The following is a 15,058-nucleotide window of genomic DNA, read 5'->3' as shown; positions in this document are numbered from 1 at the left end:
CATGCTCTCGAATCTGGATACCCTGTATGCGTGCACCACCCTGTATGCGTCAGCTATTACCGTAGTTATACTGACCGGAATAGACACAATCAACACGAAGCAGCAATGCACCTGTCTCGCATGCATGTACGTCCCGGTTTCTTTCGCCAACTACTGCTGGACCGCACGCCATCTGTACACCACGCACGTCTTCAGCCCATGCCTCGTCCGTGCTTCACACGCCCAGTTTACGGCCCCTACCTGTCCACAACCTCCACCCACGCCCGCCTCCCATCTCCCGGCCTCCTCCCACACCCCGCCTCCCCCGCGCCCCCGCCTCATCACGCCGGCGCGGGCGGCAGCGTGACGTCCGCCGCAATGCCGCGGTCGCCGAAGTGCCGCCGCAGCGCCTCCAACAGTGACAGAGCCGTAGCCTTGTCCGTCAGAGGGTCACACACCGCATACAGCTCCAGGCCCGCCTCGTGGGGGCCGTGCCCGCCGCCGCGGCTGCTGCCCAGGCTGCTCAGGGCGCCGCCGCCGCCGCCTCCAACCAGGCCGCTCATGTCGCCGCGCGCCGCCACCAGCACGCAGCTGCTGTCGGCCAGCCAGGCCAGCTTGTTGGGCTTGGTGGCGGCGGGCGAGTGCAGCAGGCTGAGGGAGAGGGGAGGGAGGGGAGCACAGGAGAGGTAGGGGAGGGCAGGAGAGGTAGGGGAGGGCAGGTGTTGGCCAACTGGTGGAGAGCGCAGCTACGCTGGAGTAGCTAGATTGTTTCGTAAAACAGATATGAAGAAAATCGGTGCCTCGGTGCCATAGCCATGACTGTCGCCTTGGCCATAAGTGCTCCGCTAGTTGAGCTTGGTTTGGTTTAGTTTGGGCTGGTATTTACAACCCCCCTTCCGCCAAGCCGGGCCCCAAACACACCGCACCTGTGCAGCTGCGCATAGGCTGTGGCCAGGCGCGCGGCTCCCTCGGCCGACCTGTGCAGCGGGCAGGGCGGCGAGAACAGCGCCTGCTGCAGGCCGCCGAACCGCACCGCGTACGACCACAGCGCCGTGTGCCCGAACTTGCCGCCTGTGTGTGTGTGTGTGTGTGTGTGTGTGTGTGTGTGTGTGTGTGTGTGCGTGTGTGTTGGTAGGGATGGCGGAGGTGGTGAGAAGGCGTGGCTGGCGTGTGTGGCCGGCGTCGCTTCGTGAGATACGTCAATGACAGGCAGCGGAGCGGCCCGGATGTGAAACGTTTGTGACCACACTTCCCTGGTCTACGCCAAGCATTGGGAAGTCGCTTGTTCGCTCGCACGCAGACCCCATGCACGCGTACGACCGGCCCGCTCACCCAATGGCCGCGGCAGGTTCTCCACACACAGCACATTGAGGTGCTGCGGCGGCGGCAGTGCCCGCCCCCGGCCCGCAGCCACCGCCGCCGCCGGCGCACCAGCAGCGCCGCCGGCCCCGGCTCCTCCGCCCGCCGCCGCTGCAGCCGCCTCCGCGGCCGCGGGCCCCATGGCTGTGGCGGTGGGGTAGGCGGGCTGCGGCGGCCTCAGCGCGCGCAGTCGCGGCATGAGGCCGCGCACCGCCGCCTGGTCCTCGAACCAGGCGCGGGCGGCGGACAGGGCGTGGAAGGCCTCGGCGCTGCCGGCCAGGAGCACCAGGTACAGGCCTGGGGGGCAGCCGTGCACGGAGAACGAGGTAATTAAATCACAAGCATGAATTGACGACGTCCAGTAGGAACAGCAGGGGTTAGGAGGCAGAAGCAATGCAGTTTGCCAGCTCTATTTTTACACGGTATGCAGTGCCGGTCTCCCCACGCGCCCCGTACACGTAACCGCGCAACAAGCGCACGAACCCAAGCCCGCCAGCCCGCCCGACGCAGCGCTACCTGTGTTGGGGTCCAGGTAGTGTATGTGCGCGTGCAGGAAGGCGTCGGCGTTGTAGTGCGGCAGGCACACCGGGCTGAACGCCTCGCCGTGCCCGTTCCTGCGTGGCGTGGTGGGTGTGGTGGCGGTGGGCATTAACAATGCGCACTCGTACGTCCAGCTCCCACCCATTCCCCCGCCGCAACCCCACCCCGCCACAGCCCTCAAGCCCGCCATCCTACTCAAGCCCCAACCCTCCCACTCAAGCCCTCCCAGTCCCTGCCCTCCCAGTCCCTGCCCACCCAGTCCTTGCCTTCCCACTCCCGCACCCCCCTCTCGCGCTCGGTCTACGCGCTGGAGCTGGCTTCACGGACATAGGTAACAACGCGCCTGCTATACTACTGTTCCTGGCTACGCCTTCATTTCACTGGACAACAGTGGATGTTACCCCCCCGTTTTAGTTTGGGCTGGTATCTACAACCCCCCTCCGCCGCACCTGTAGGCGTTGTTGCACATGACGAAGTTGGCCAGCAGCAGCAGGTCGTCCGGGTGTGGCGCCGGCTGCGAGCGGCCGCGAGCCATGGCCACAGCGTGCGTGTCCGCCATGAGCAGCGCGTACACGCCGCCGCATTGCTGTTGTGCAGGGCGGGCGCCGCGTGTTGAGTGTGTGTTGTGTGGCGTTGTGTTGTGTGGCGTTGTGTGGTGTGGTGGTTTGGGAGGGCGGGAAGAGGGAAGAAGGGAAACGTCAGAAGGGATTTGTAACACAAGCGTTGATGTCGCGTGGGCTCGCCATTGGACCGCAAGACCGCACGACTGCACGTCTGCACGTCTGCACGTCTCTCAACAAACACCGACATTGCCCATCCAGCCGCACACGAGCCCAACTCATTCCATTCCCTTCAGAGCCGTTCCCCGCCCCTCACCTTCAGGCCCCCAGCCCGCCCCCCACAGCATTTCAACCCGCATCGTCCCAGGTAACCCTCACCCCGCCCTGCGCCTCACCCTCAGCGCCTCAGCTCCTCACCCTCAGCGCCTCAGCCCTTCGCCCCGCGCCTCACCCTCAGCGCCTCGCACAGCAGCTCCGTGGCCGCCGCCCGGTCCGCCGCCGGCAGCGGCAGCGGCCTGTGCGCCTGCAGCAGGTAGGCGGGGTCGGCGGACAGCATGCGGCCCAGCGAGCCCAGCACGCCGCCCACGCCTTCCAGCAGCGAGCGCACGTCGTAGGAGGGGTTGCGCTGGATGATGCGCTCCAGGCCTGGAGGGAGGGCGTGGGGTAGGTGCATGAGCGATTGGGAGGAGGTGCGAGGATGTAGAGATGGCGGGTCAAGTTGGGGTTGGGGCAGTGCTGATTAGGAGAGGCGAGGGCAAGGTGGCAGGAATAGGGGAGGCTAGGAGAAGGGTGCGTGCGGACGGGGGCGGGCGTTACCGCCTGTGTTGTTCATCCCGCCACCTTGCTCATGTGGCGAAAACTTGCCAATCAACACACCCACGCCCGCATACCCTTCCGTCCCTGCCAGCCCGCCACCAGCACCACTACCGCCGCCCCTCCTGCGTGCCATGGCTCACGCTCCACTGCACCTGCACCTGCAACCCAGCCGTACATCCACCACCGCAACTGCCGCTGCGCCCGATGCGCCTGCCCCCCCCCCCACCCACCGCTGGTGACCACCAGCACAAGCTGCCCGTGCAGCAGCTCCAGCTGCCGCCGCAGCGCGGGCGCGGGCTCGCCGGCCGCCGAGGCCGCCACCAGCACCAGCGGGCCGCGCAGCAGGAACACGATGAGGGTGGCGCCGGAGCGGATGGACTGCACCGCGTCGCCCTGGGCCTGCACCACCTGCGGATTCAGGCGGGGGCGGGGGAATGCCGGCGGCAAGGCAGTAACACGGCAGTGTCAGGTGAGGCGGAAGGGACGAGCGTGGTGGTGATGATTGCCGGTGGGCTGGGTTGCGTGGCGCTAGGTGTCCGTGTGGACATTACATCCAACAACCGCGTGCGGGCCGAGTCGGTTCCGTGCGGATGGCATTTTTTGCTACATCCGCTAGCCGCAACACAGGAAGGCTTGGGACGTTGGCGCAATGCCCTCAGACCCCGGACTGCACGCCAGCAGCTACCCCAGGCGGTCCCTCACTGGCTGCCCTCGCCCCGCCCTCTCACCGACACGAGTGCCGATATGAGCGCCGACAGCCCCACCAGCGACCGCTCATCCCCCGTGTAGCTGTAGATGGGTTTCCCTGAGGAGCTGAGGATGAAGAAATGCTTGGGGTAGGCCGACCACTGCGTGCTGACCTCCTCCTCCTCCTCGCCCTCGCCGCCGCCGGCGGCAACCGCACCCGCGCCCGCGCCCGCACCGGCGCTCGTAGCGCCGTTGCTACTGCTGCTGGCAGCCGGCCGCTCGGCTCCGCCGCCACCCGACGGCACAGCGGCGGCGTCGGCGGCCGGTTGGCTGGCGGCGGAGGCACCGGTGGCGGTGGTGGTGGAAGCCTCCGCCTGTGTTGCCGCTGGCCGCCCGTCAGCCGCCGAGCCGTCGGCGGCCCCGGATGCTGACGCCGCTGGTGCAGGCGCTGCCGCGGCCCCTGATGCGTCCGTGGCTCTCCGACTGCTTGGCCCGGAAGATGTGGATGACCCTACAGCCGCCGCTGCTGATGCCGCTGGTACCTCGGCTTCCGAGCCTGTGACGGCCGTCCCGGCGAGGGTCCTACGGCTGGCCTTGCGTTGTGCCAACGCCAGGCTCGCAACGGCGGCCTCGATGGCCTCAACGCTCTCACCGGCCGTGTCATCCTGCGCCTGTGCTGACGAGGAGGGCGTTGCGTCTGACGCCGTTGCTGCCTCTTCAGTCATGTGTGCGGCCGCTGCGTCGCCGGCAGGAATCTGCACCTGGCCGGCCGATTGTGCTGCTGTGTTCCCAGCGGCACCGTTGGCGCTGGGGCCCTGAGCGTTCTCGGCCTCCTCCTCCTCCTCGTCCTCCGCCGCTGGCCGCCCGACGCTGGCTGCACCGTCGTCATCGTCGTCATCCTCGTATGCATCGCCCCCATGCGCTGGTTCAACTGCTGTGGAGAGGGCCGCTGCAGCGTGTTGCGGGATCAATCGCGTCTCGCCCTCTTTCGCAAGCGCAATGACGGGCTCATCGGGATCCATTTATCGCACTCAAGAGGCAATGTCCAGCGTGTCGGCAGGGAGGCGCGTCACTACAGTGGCAATTGCAAGTGCAGTTCCAAAGTGCTAGCCAGCCCGCAGCTCCTACTTTTAAAAGTGCAGTATCAGGCATCAGCATGACACTCGGTCAAGTCAGAAAGCTTTCGGTTTGCCGGTAATGGCCATTCCATTGGATTTTGCGAGACCTCACCCCAGCACAGCAAAACGCGCTGCTGAGGACTCGGCAGCAACTAACAATACAATCTACACTACTATTAAGTCCTGAATGCAGCCGACGCCTGGGAAATGACTTCACCTGAGTGGGTGGGTATACGTGAAGACCTGCAGGCTTCAACCAAGCAGCGGCTGTCGGGCCTAGAAAGTCTCGAGGTGCGAATACGGAAGATAGGGCAAACACGCACTGCGCCCGTTGCGTTTGCTCGGTGTTGACCGGGAGATTTCTCGTGTTTGTGCTCAGGCGCTGCTCAAACGCGCCAGCCTCAACAAGTCGGAGCTTGGAGAGCTTCTAGACCTTTCACCTGGCCTGCTCGGGGACGCCAACTCGAAGGTCAGCCGGGCTGACCGTTCAATTTTTGCAAATTTTGCGCCGCCCACGACAGCCACTTACCAAAGCGCCACGGCGATGCCTGCAGGTTGCTCAGCAGACGCTTGAGGCGCTCTGTGTGGTTGTCAAGCGACAGGACGTCTCGCTGAACCCCTACGCCAGCCTGCTCGTCCCCAGCGTTGTGGGTGCCTCTCCCCCGCCCCAGTGCACTGATGCCGATCCCCCCCTCATGCCGATTAGCCAACATGCCTGTTCCTCGGACTCCCACAGTAGACGCTGCACCTGAATTTTGTTGCTGTGTGTCACAGGCGGAGCGTCTCGGAGACAGCCGGCAGCCTGTCCGGGAGCAGGCGCTGCACGTGTTGGTTGCGCTCTTCAAAGCGCTGAAGCCCGACGTTGTGCTTGAGAAGCTCAATCCACTCTGGCAGCACAAGAGCTGGAAGGTCAAGCACGGGCTACTTGAGGTTATTGCGGAGGTAGGATGCGTTCAAGGACGCCTGCATAGGCCATTATCGTGCGGCGGAAGATTATTCGCTGCGTGCAACACCCCTGCGGTATGCGAACCTCTTACCCTGCCCGATGGCACTCGCTGGCAGGTTGCAAGCACTACTGGTGTCTTCGCTTTCATCAACGGCCGCGACCAGAACAGCGCTGTCCTCAAGCAGATTGTCCGCATGGTGGAGGAGCCTGACATGTGAGTGCGCCGGTTGTTATCCTGGGTGCTCGCACCATGCTACACCAACTTGGTCTGCAGTCTTGAGCGACACCACAGCACGCACGAAGCTTGACACTTACCCGTTCCGATTGTTACGAGCAGGACTGTCCGTGAGGCAGCTCTGGGCTGCCTGGAGGAGATCAACCGCCAGGCGCCCGCCGCGGTGGTGAACGCCGTGCAGGCCTCCAGCCTGCGCCCGGAGCGACAGCGCGAGGTGTTCGGCCGCCTGGGGGCAGGCACAGTCCCTGCCGACGTGGTGTCCAGGCGCGATGACTCCGCTGCGCCAAGCGCAGCAGGCACCGGTGGGTATTCACACGGCGCTGCGGACACCGCACCTGCCGAACGTGTCAGCGGCAGCGGTGCCGGCACCAACGCCGTTGCTTCCCGGGAGATGCATGCTCGCCGGCAGAGCTCCGCCGCGGCTGGGCCGGGCCCTGCGGCCGCAGCCGCAGCAGCTGCCGCTGCCACCGTGAAGCGCGGCGGCTTCAAGGATGGCGGCAGCATGACGATGGACGGCGAGCTGCCGCAGGTGGCGCCCATTCCCATTAGCTCGGAGCGGGAGCTGCGGTTGGAGCTTGAGGCAGCTACCGCCCTGCTGGCGCAGGCGCCGTGCCTGGACTGGCAAGGCCGTATGACAGCCATGCAGCGCGTGGAGGGACTGGTGCTGGGCGGGGCGCTGGAGTATGACTGCTTCTACGAGGCGATCAAGGGCCTGTCGCAGGCGCTGTCGCAGCAGTTCAAGGAGCGCCGCTCCACCATCGCGCGCCAGACCTGCCACATCATCGGTGAGTGAGGCGGGTGCCAGGATGCGGGGTACGCTGTGTACTCGCGTTAGCCACGTAACGCCGCCACTGCATGGTGCTTCAAATGCAATGCCTGTGTACCCCATGCTATCACACCACGCTGTCCTTGTTGCGCCCACTCGCTCTGCTTTTACCCTGTTGCAGGCGTGCTGGCCAGCCACATGGGCACCCGTTTCGAGTCGCACGCGCTGACGCTGCTGCCAGTCCTGTTCGGCGTGGTGGTCATCACTGTGGCCGTCATGGCGGAGTCAGCGGACCAGGGCGTGCGCACCGTGCTGCGCCACTGCCAGACGCCGCGCATACTGCAGGTCGTCTCGGACGGCGTGTGCAAGGAGAAGAACCCCAAGACGCGCCAGTTCTGCGCCGGCTACATCGGCCTGGTGAGCATCTGGCTTTGGTTGCGTACGTGCTTACTCAGCGGCCTTTTCTTATGGCTCAGCTGTTACCTTACAGGAGACATCTCAATGTTCTGGTTGCGTGTGCGCGCGCTTTTCGTGTCCCCACAGATCCTGGAGGAGTGGGACGTGAGCGTGTGGACCCGCAACACGGAGGGTCTGGAGGCCGCGCTGCGCGCCGCCGCTCAGGACTCAGTGGGCGACACACGCGCCTCCGCCCGCACCGCCATGGCGCTGTACAACTCGGCGCAGCCCGAACGCGCGCACGCCTTCCTCAGGCGCCTGGACAGCAGCCTGCAGGACAAGCTGTCCGCGGCGCTGGGCGTCACCGCCAAGCCAGGTGCGAATGCCCGATGCGCTGTCAACTGGATAGTATGCTTGTGCAGCCGTGATATATTTGCTCATACGCTTTGAACATGTCCTGATGCATACTTGTGCATGTTGTGTCTTACTCGATGCAGCCAAGCCCGCGCCGTCGACATTCTCTCGGCAGACCATCAAGACGTTCGTCGCCCGCCAGCCCTCCGCGGCAGGTGGGAAATATGCGAGCCGACTGAGGATCATGCGTTCGCCACACCAAACGCACGTTGAGCGATGCAAGTACTTGACGCATGCACACGTAGTTGCAAACACTGAGGGAATCACTCCCAACCTGCCGCAGAAGACATCATTGTCGTGGTGCCGGGTCCCAAGGCCACGCCACGGCGGACGGATGTCGCGGCGGCGCCTCAGGCCGCAGAGGCCGTCGCCGTGCCGCGCCCGCGTGCCGGCCGCACCAGCAACGCCTTCGGGGTGGCGCCGGTGCTGGCCAGCAGCTCGCACGAGGCAGCGGCAGCTATGGAGGCGCCAGCTACACTGTCGCGGCCGGCAACTTCAGCCGCGGCTGCGCGGCCTGCACGCAAGTCCCTCGCGTTGCCGCCCGGCCGCATCCCGGGCGGCTCTGCGGACCTGACGTCGCTACTAGGCGAGCCGGGCACGAGCAGCAGTGCCATCGGTACGTTTGTGAGCGAGCCTCCTCCATCTGGGATTGACAGGACGCTAAGGGGCTGCCAAGTGATTGCAGCATGTGCTGGCTTCGCCCAAATGTGACCCTCTCCCCCGTCTACCATTTCCTTAGCTAATCTTGACTGTAATCCCCCCTCCCCCGCACGCCTGCCCGCAGACCCGGCAACACAGGCCCGTGCGGCAGCGCTGCGCCGGCCGCGCATGTCCGCGCTGCCCTACGACCTGCCGCAGCGCGTGCCGTCAGAGGCGCCGCCCGCCGCCAGCAGCGCCACGATGCGGGAGTCCAGCGCGGCCGGCCGTGTGCCGTGCCCGGCGCCGGTGGAGGCCCGCCCGCCCGCTGCGCCAGGTCAGGGTGGGAGCGAGAGCGCTGACAGCAAAGGGCTGCTGCTGACGCAGCTGCAGCTTCCGGCAACGTACCAAGAGGGCCCAAGCAGCTTTTGAGGCAGCATACAGCAGCCGGTGCCAGCTGACATTTGCATGATTTGAGCCAAATACGGAGTTTGCACAGGACAGTGTTAGGCTAGCGCAGATTCCGTATGCTACGCAGTTTCAAAGCCAGGCCATTTCTCGGACATTACAGTTACTAGTGTCGATGAGGTGTGGTTGAAAGCTCTGTCGTGCTGAGAATGGAGGCGGGCGAGGAGGCGGTGTTTGTGATGCCGTGCAAGGGGGCCGGGCCGCGGTGCTCTGAATGCCGGGTGATGCCCAGGAGAGGCAGTCCCCGGGGAGCACCGCTGGGGCGCACGCGCTTTCAAACGCGTGCGCCCCAGGCGTTCGCTGCGCGAGAGCCGCCGGTCCGCCTCGCGTCGGGCGAGGGGACTTGTTTTGGCGCGGTGTGTGTAACACCCGACGCAGCATTGAACGCTTGGCCTGGCCCCCCTGTACCAAGTGGCACCTGCACACCGCCCCTTCGCCCGCTGCCGCCTCGCCGATGGGTTCAGCCGCAGCCCTGCCAGCCCACAGCAGAAAAGGACCCATGCCTCAGGTACCAGCCAGCCGTTTCGCGCAGCGCTCTTTACCGTTGCCCGTGTCGACGAGCACTCCTCGCCGACACCTAGCTGACTCGCACTTTCGTTCACCTCGCCCCTGTGCCCGCTACAGTGCCAGCCGCCACGCCCTCCACCTCCCACCGCACCAGCAACGCCTGGCAGCTTCAGGCGGAGCGGAGCGCGCCTGACATGATGACGACCACGGCCGCCACCGCCAGCCATGGCTCCTCGTCCGCAGCGGCCGCCACCTCCAACACACTGCCTGCCGGCTCCTCCGCTGTCCTGGGCAGCGGCCTGGTGCCGCTGTCGCGCATTGTGGCTGCCCTCTTGGGAGGGCCGCGCACGTGGAGTGAGAAGGTGGGGCGCGCGGGAACCTCGGGGCAAGCATGGCCCGCGTCGCGTTGCGTGCTGCGTCAGGCAGCGCCAGGTTACGGTACGCGAGGCAGCGTGCACACCATGTGAACGTGTTACGGCCTGGTGTGCAGGTGGATGCGTTGAATGCGCTGTCGGCGCACGTGCGCGCCAGCGTGGGCGCGGGCGCAGCCAGCAACGGCTTAGACACAATGCCGTCGCCGCTGCTGGCTGCGGAGCCGGACAAGGTGCAGGCGGCGCTGGAGCGGGTGCGGGAACGGCTGATGGAGGCGCTGGAGGACCCGCACCTCAAGGTAGCGTTCGATGAAGGTTTACCGGGTACCAGTCGTGGGTACCAATGTTGGGAATGCGTTTGTGCGGCGGCGGTTACGAGAGTTGTGGACCGCTCCTGGCACACGTCCCGGGACTGATCAGACACAGCCCTCAGGAGGTTGAGCCGTGATTACCAACAGGCATGCTATGTCCATCTGTGCCGTCAACCCCCCTTGCCAGGTGCTGTCCGCGGCGCTGGCCCTGGTGTGCGACACGGTGCGGCACTACGGCCGAGTGATGGAGCCGCAGCTGGACCGCCTGCTGCCGCTGCTGCTGGGCAAGGGCGCGGAACAGAAGGAGGGGCTGCGCGTGGCGTGCGCGGACGTGCTGAGCGGTGGGTGGATGGAGGTCCTCACGTCGTCCAAGCATGGGAAGCGGACGAGGATGGGGGCTGGAGTAGTGTGACAAGCCCAACTTGTCCCAATGGCGGGTGCCTGATCCTGCCACGCTGTAGCCCTCATCCACGCTTGCTAGCGACTCCGCAAGCCCCACCAACCCGATGCCTCTTACCCGTTCTCCCCATCGCCCGCCCTCACAGAGTGCGGCACGTCCTACCGGCCAGACGTGGTGCTGCCGGCACTGACCAAGAGCCTGGACCTGGTGAAGCTGCCGCGCGGCAAGCAGGGCGCCCTGGACTTCTTCAAGGCGCACGTGGGCCGCTGGGGGCACCTGCAGCCCACGCAGCTCAAGTGAGTCAGGACGGTAGAAGGCGGCGGGGACTGGGGCGCTGCTTGGAAGACTCTTTACTGACAGGCCCCCGCACGCTCGACCAGCTCTGCTTCTATATTGAGGTTTGTATGTGAGTTTAACAGTACACGCGGTGTGCATCACCACAGGCACTGGCTGGTGCGGCTGGCGCCGCTGCTGGACGACCGCACGCCCGAGCTGCGGCGCCGCGCGGCCGAGGTGTTGGACCTGCTGCTGGCGGCGCCGTGGGCGCGGGAGCCCATCGCCTACGTGGCCTACCAGCACAACAGCCCAGACGTGGTGAGCACGCAGGGTGATGGTGATGGTAAATAGTGATGCAATTCCAGATGGTGATGGGATGTCCAACGCTTGCATGGCTTGTGTGGGCCGCTGCGTACCACCGGCGTCGACTTCACTGTGACCTGCCGCCGCACAGGGCCCGCTGCGGCGCTACCTGGCCTCCTCGCAAACAGCCGCCGCCGCGCTGGGCGGCGCCAGCCTGCACGCCCACCCGCACTCCACCAGCCTGAACGGCAGTGGCAGCCAGCTGGGCGCTACAGCCGCTGCGCTGCAGCAGCAGATGGCGGGGCTGACGCTGTCGGGCGTGGCGCCGCCGGCCATTGGCGACAACCGCCGCCAGCTGCCCGGGAACGCCCCCGTGCTACAACCCGGGGTGCTGCCGCCCTCTGTGGCAGCGTACGGCGCCCCGTCACGGGCCGGGCACAGCACCAGCGGCTACGGCTCCGGCACGGCTGCGGCGCAGTCGCTGCCGGGCGGAGTCGTGGGACAGGAGGACGTGCGCTATGCCGGGTCCACGGGGGCTGCTGCCACAGGGCCGTTGTCATTGGATGGCGCCGTGCTGGCACGGGGCCTGCCGTCCGTGCATGCGCCGCCGCCGGCTGTGGCATCATGGGTGGCCAGCTCGCGTCCCTCGTATGACGGCATGACGTCAACGCGTGGCGCACAAGACTTTACGTCTCCGCCTGGTGAGTGGGAAGGGATGTAAGTTGTGGTATGGTGTGCGAGCAGCGATGTTTCACCGTCCGCGACGATGGGCTACTCCTGCTCCGTGTGCTTGGAGCAGACTTAGGCCTAGCCGTACGGTAACAGAGCGCACATGCTCTTGCCCCGTCCTGCCTTTGTACTCCGCAGGCGCGCACCGGTCCTCGGCACCCGGCTCAACCTCTGCAGCCTTCGCCGCCGAGCAAGCGCGCGGCGCCTACGTCACAGGACCCGCACAGCCCGCTCCCTCCACCTCTTACCAGCCCCTGTCCCTCTACACCGGGCCGTGCCTCGCCCCTGCGAGCCTCAGCCACGGCGGCAACCGGCCGCGGCTGCAGGTGCCGGCTGACCCCGCCGCGCAGCTGGCAGTGCTGGGCCAGCTGCTGGACACGGCCCGCGCGGTGGTGAGCGGCGGCGGCAGCCGCGAGCAGCAGGCGGCGGCGCTTGAGGCGCTGGGGGACGCGGCCGAGTGCTGCAGCCGCGAGGCTTGGGTGCGGACCTTTCCGCTGGTGAGCTTTACGGTTGCACGCCGAAGTGCAGCGACTTGTATCGTAGTCTGTAGTCTACATATCCATGTGTGCTACGTTACTTGCCATCCACGCTGCTGTTGTGTCCTGATCCCGCCTGCTCCCCCACGCTACGCCCGCACGCCCACCTCTCCCCACCCCACTAAATAATCATGAATGTAATCCTCACACAGCTGATGGTGGAGATGACTGGCTGCTGGCTGCCGCACGCCTCCAGCGCCCTGCGCACCATGGGCCTAGCGCTGCTGAAGGAGCTGCTGCTGCACCAGCCCGCCCTCTTCGGCGAGTCCAACTTGGACGCCACGCTGGGGCTGCTACTGGCAGGCGTGGGCGACAGCAGCCGAGACGTAAGCAGCCTTGGGCGAGGGGTGGAGGGAGGACTGGCGCTTGCCCGGCGTGTGCTGCCGCTTGTCGGCTGCCGGCGACAGCATGTCGTTGCAGGGTACCGGTATGCGGGCATGGGGCCTTAAGACAAGGTTATACACTTATACTGGTGGTCACCCTGCCTGGCGCTAACCCGCTATTCCCCGGCCGCTGACACCGCCCCCATGCATGGAACCCCACATCCACCACCACAATCGTGCACAGGTGTCCATGACCGGCGGCCAGGGGCTCAAGGTGCTGCTGGGCCGAGCCAGCCCCGGCCCCGCGCTGCTGCTGCTGACCGCGGCACTGCCGCGGGAGGGGGATGCGCACCGCCTCGCGCCCGGCGACAAGGGCGCCCGCCTGGTGGCGGTCCTGGAGGGCGTCCGCGCGCTGGCGGCCAGGTGCGATGATGGAGCTGGCGCCGCTCCATACTACTTCCCCCATGCCCGCCTAGACCTCGTAGCAATCGCATGTCTCCATCGCTCGACCTCCAGCCCAGCTTGCATGTACAAACACCTTCCGCACTTGGCTCGCAACATGCGTGCAACTGCAACTTGTCCGTGCCACAGGCTGGATCGGCCCGAGCTGCACCGGCTGTCGTTCATCGCCTTGCCCGACACCGGCTGCAGCCTGGTGGAGGGGCTGGTGGCCAACCTGAACGACCCCGAGACCTCGGTGCGCCGCGGCGCCGTGGTGACGCTGGCAGACCTGTGGTACCGCCTGGGGCACAGGTGAGAGAGGCTGGGGCCGTGCCTGTTGTACAAGCGCGCCTGTGCTGGATAGGGTACACTGCACTTACCAAGTCGCAGGGTTACGCGCATATCATGCTTCTCTGTGCGTGCGCGTGCTTACTACTCCGTTCGGTGCGTGCGTGTTTCGTGTTCGTGCCGCTCCTGCTGCGCAGTGTGCGGGACGTGCTGCAGGTGCTGGCGGCGAGCAACTACAACCTGCTGTGCATCTACTACCTCAAGATGCACGGCATCACGGTGCGGACGGACGTGGAGGACCCCACGCAGCACCCCATGGTGCTGGGAGGCGGGCCGTCGGGCGGCGGCGTGCTGGGGTTGTGAAAAGGAGGAAGTGGGATGATGTATGCGGCGGCTGTACAGCGCAGGTGCTAAAGATGCGTGAGCTTGAATGCTGCTTGATATCAGGGCGAGGTACTGGTTGCGAGCGTGTGTGTACATAGCATCGGCGGGAGCGCGCGGCGTATGTGTGGTACATGTAGGGATCTGATGTATATCGGCGTGGCTCTTTGCCCACCGTGCGAGCGGGTCTGTATGGGTGCATTTGATAGTAGGGGAGTGTTCCAGCACAGTACAGGAGTGCAGCCGCTTTCAGGTCACGTGGCAGTGGCATGGTGGTGGCGCAGATAGCTACAACGTTGTCTCGGCAACTGACCATGTGCGGCTGGGAAGAATTTCCGGGCGTAGATGCCGCGGGAGGGCTCATCTACGCTCTGCAGACGCCGCGGGCCTGAGGACATCTACAAGATACGGGCACTGGCATGGCCTTATCAATCAAAGTGCGTAAAACTCTTTGTAATGCTCTGCCCGGCCCAATAGCCCGCCGCCTGCACCATCGTTCGCCTTTGCCACCTGCCTGCCTGCCTTCGTCCTCGCAGCTCGCCACCCCACCAGCCTGCCCCCCCCCCCAAACGCTAAAAACAAGGCATTTCAGGCCCTTAGATGCGAGAGCGTGGTTAGGACCATTCTCGATCGCCAGTGGCGGCGGCCTACCCTGCAAGCCCTGCGCGCCCGACCTCCTGTTGGCCTGCAACCACCTTCCGTTGCCTGCCTGCCCCCTGCCCAGAGTTTCCTTCTCCCATGCTCGCCACCTCTACTGTTACTTGTTCACACGCACCGCCTACCTGAAATGACCGCTTCCGCTTCGCGTCCTCGCCAACCCGCTGGCTGCCTGGATGCATAACCTGCTCACGCACCCGCATAGCACACTCGCCCGCTCAAGCAACCCACTAATTCGTCGGCCTAACGGCACTGCTAGCCTAACGGCCCTGCCCATCGCCATGCCGGCCCCCCTGTTCAATTGCGTCCTGCTGGCTTGCCCACCCACTGCCGCTGCTCGCCCGCCCCTCGCCCTGCCAGCCCATCTGCCCCACCGAACTGCGAACATCCTCCGTCTAGTCGTCCTGCTGGCTCCTTCTGCACCGCCACACTGCCTGCTTGCTGCTCCCACACACTCCGGCTTGCCTGTTTGGCCCCCACCCGGCCGGCCTGGCGGCTAATTCCGCCCCATCCTCCCTGCTGCATGCATGCTCACCCGTCCCGCCGCACTGCTGCTCGTTCGCTCTTCCGCCCCATCGCCTGCCCTTTTGGCGCGCCTGCCTGCCTGCCTACTCC

The 15,058-nt window shown here is 65.8% G+C and overlaps 2 protein-coding genes across 4 annotated transcripts; one reads left to right on the top strand and one right to left on the bottom strand.

Moving 5' to 3' along the window:
* Positions 1-2: 2 nt before the first annotated feature.
* CHLRE_03g154500v5 (uncharacterized protein) lies at positions 3-5,094 on the bottom strand. Its single transcript, XM_043060572.1, has 8 exons — positions 3,983-5,094; positions 3,485-3,662; positions 2,890-3,083; positions 2,328-2,464; positions 1,855-1,952; positions 1,312-1,635; positions 906-1,050; positions 3-630 (listed from the first exon to the last, which is right to left on the bottom strand). Exons 1-8 carry the CDS (start codon positions 4,961-4,963, stop codon positions 321-323), a joined length of 2,367 nt encoding a protein of 788 aa, XP_042925701.1. The 5' UTR covers positions 4,964-5,094; the 3' UTR covers positions 3-320.
* A 128-nt stretch (positions 5,095-5,222) lies between these two features.
* On the top strand, positions 5,223-14,255 carry CHLRE_03g154425v5 (uncharacterized protein). Of its 3 annotated transcripts, XM_001697416.2 has the most exons (22): positions 5,223-5,350; positions 5,439-5,528; positions 5,614-5,706; positions 5,834-6,001; positions 6,122-6,219; positions 6,343-7,025; positions 7,188-7,423; positions 7,550-7,778; positions 7,900-7,971; positions 8,100-8,432; positions 8,601-8,789; positions 9,545-9,789; positions 9,918-10,097; positions 10,297-10,450; positions 10,655-10,805; positions 10,953-11,103; positions 11,240-11,789; positions 11,956-12,314; positions 12,506-12,679; positions 12,921-13,099; positions 13,268-13,429; positions 13,603-14,255. In XM_001697416.2, exons 1-22 carry the CDS (start codon positions 5,267-5,269, stop codon positions 13,766-13,768), a joined length of 4,746 nt encoding a protein of 1,581 aa, XP_001697468.1. In that variant the 5' UTR covers positions 5,223-5,266; the 3' UTR covers positions 13,769-14,255. The 3 variants fall into 3 exon arrangements, with proteins under 3 accessions (XP_001697468.1, XP_042925700.1, XP_042925699.1); XM_043060570.1 differs by lacking the exons at positions 5,223-5,350; positions 5,439-5,528; positions 5,614-5,706; ... (6 more) ...; positions 8,100-8,432; positions 8,601-8,789 and adding an exon at positions 9,345-9,453; XM_043060571.1 differs by lacking the exons at positions 9,545-9,789; positions 9,918-10,097; positions 10,297-10,450; ... (6 more) ...; positions 13,268-13,429; positions 13,603-14,255 and having other exon boundaries at positions 8,601-9,298.
* Positions 14,256-15,058: the final 803 nt, after the last annotated feature.

Source organism: Chlamydomonas reinhardtii, chromosome 3, assembly GCF_000002595.2.
Source record: "Chlamydomonas reinhardtii strain CC-503 cw92 mt+ chromosome 3, whole genome shotgun sequence".
In the NCBI taxonomy this organism is placed as follows: domain Eukaryota; kingdom Viridiplantae; phylum Chlorophyta; class Chlorophyceae; order Chlamydomonadales; family Chlamydomonadaceae; genus Chlamydomonas; species Chlamydomonas reinhardtii.
This window is presented reverse-complemented; position numbering and strand designations above follow the sequence as displayed.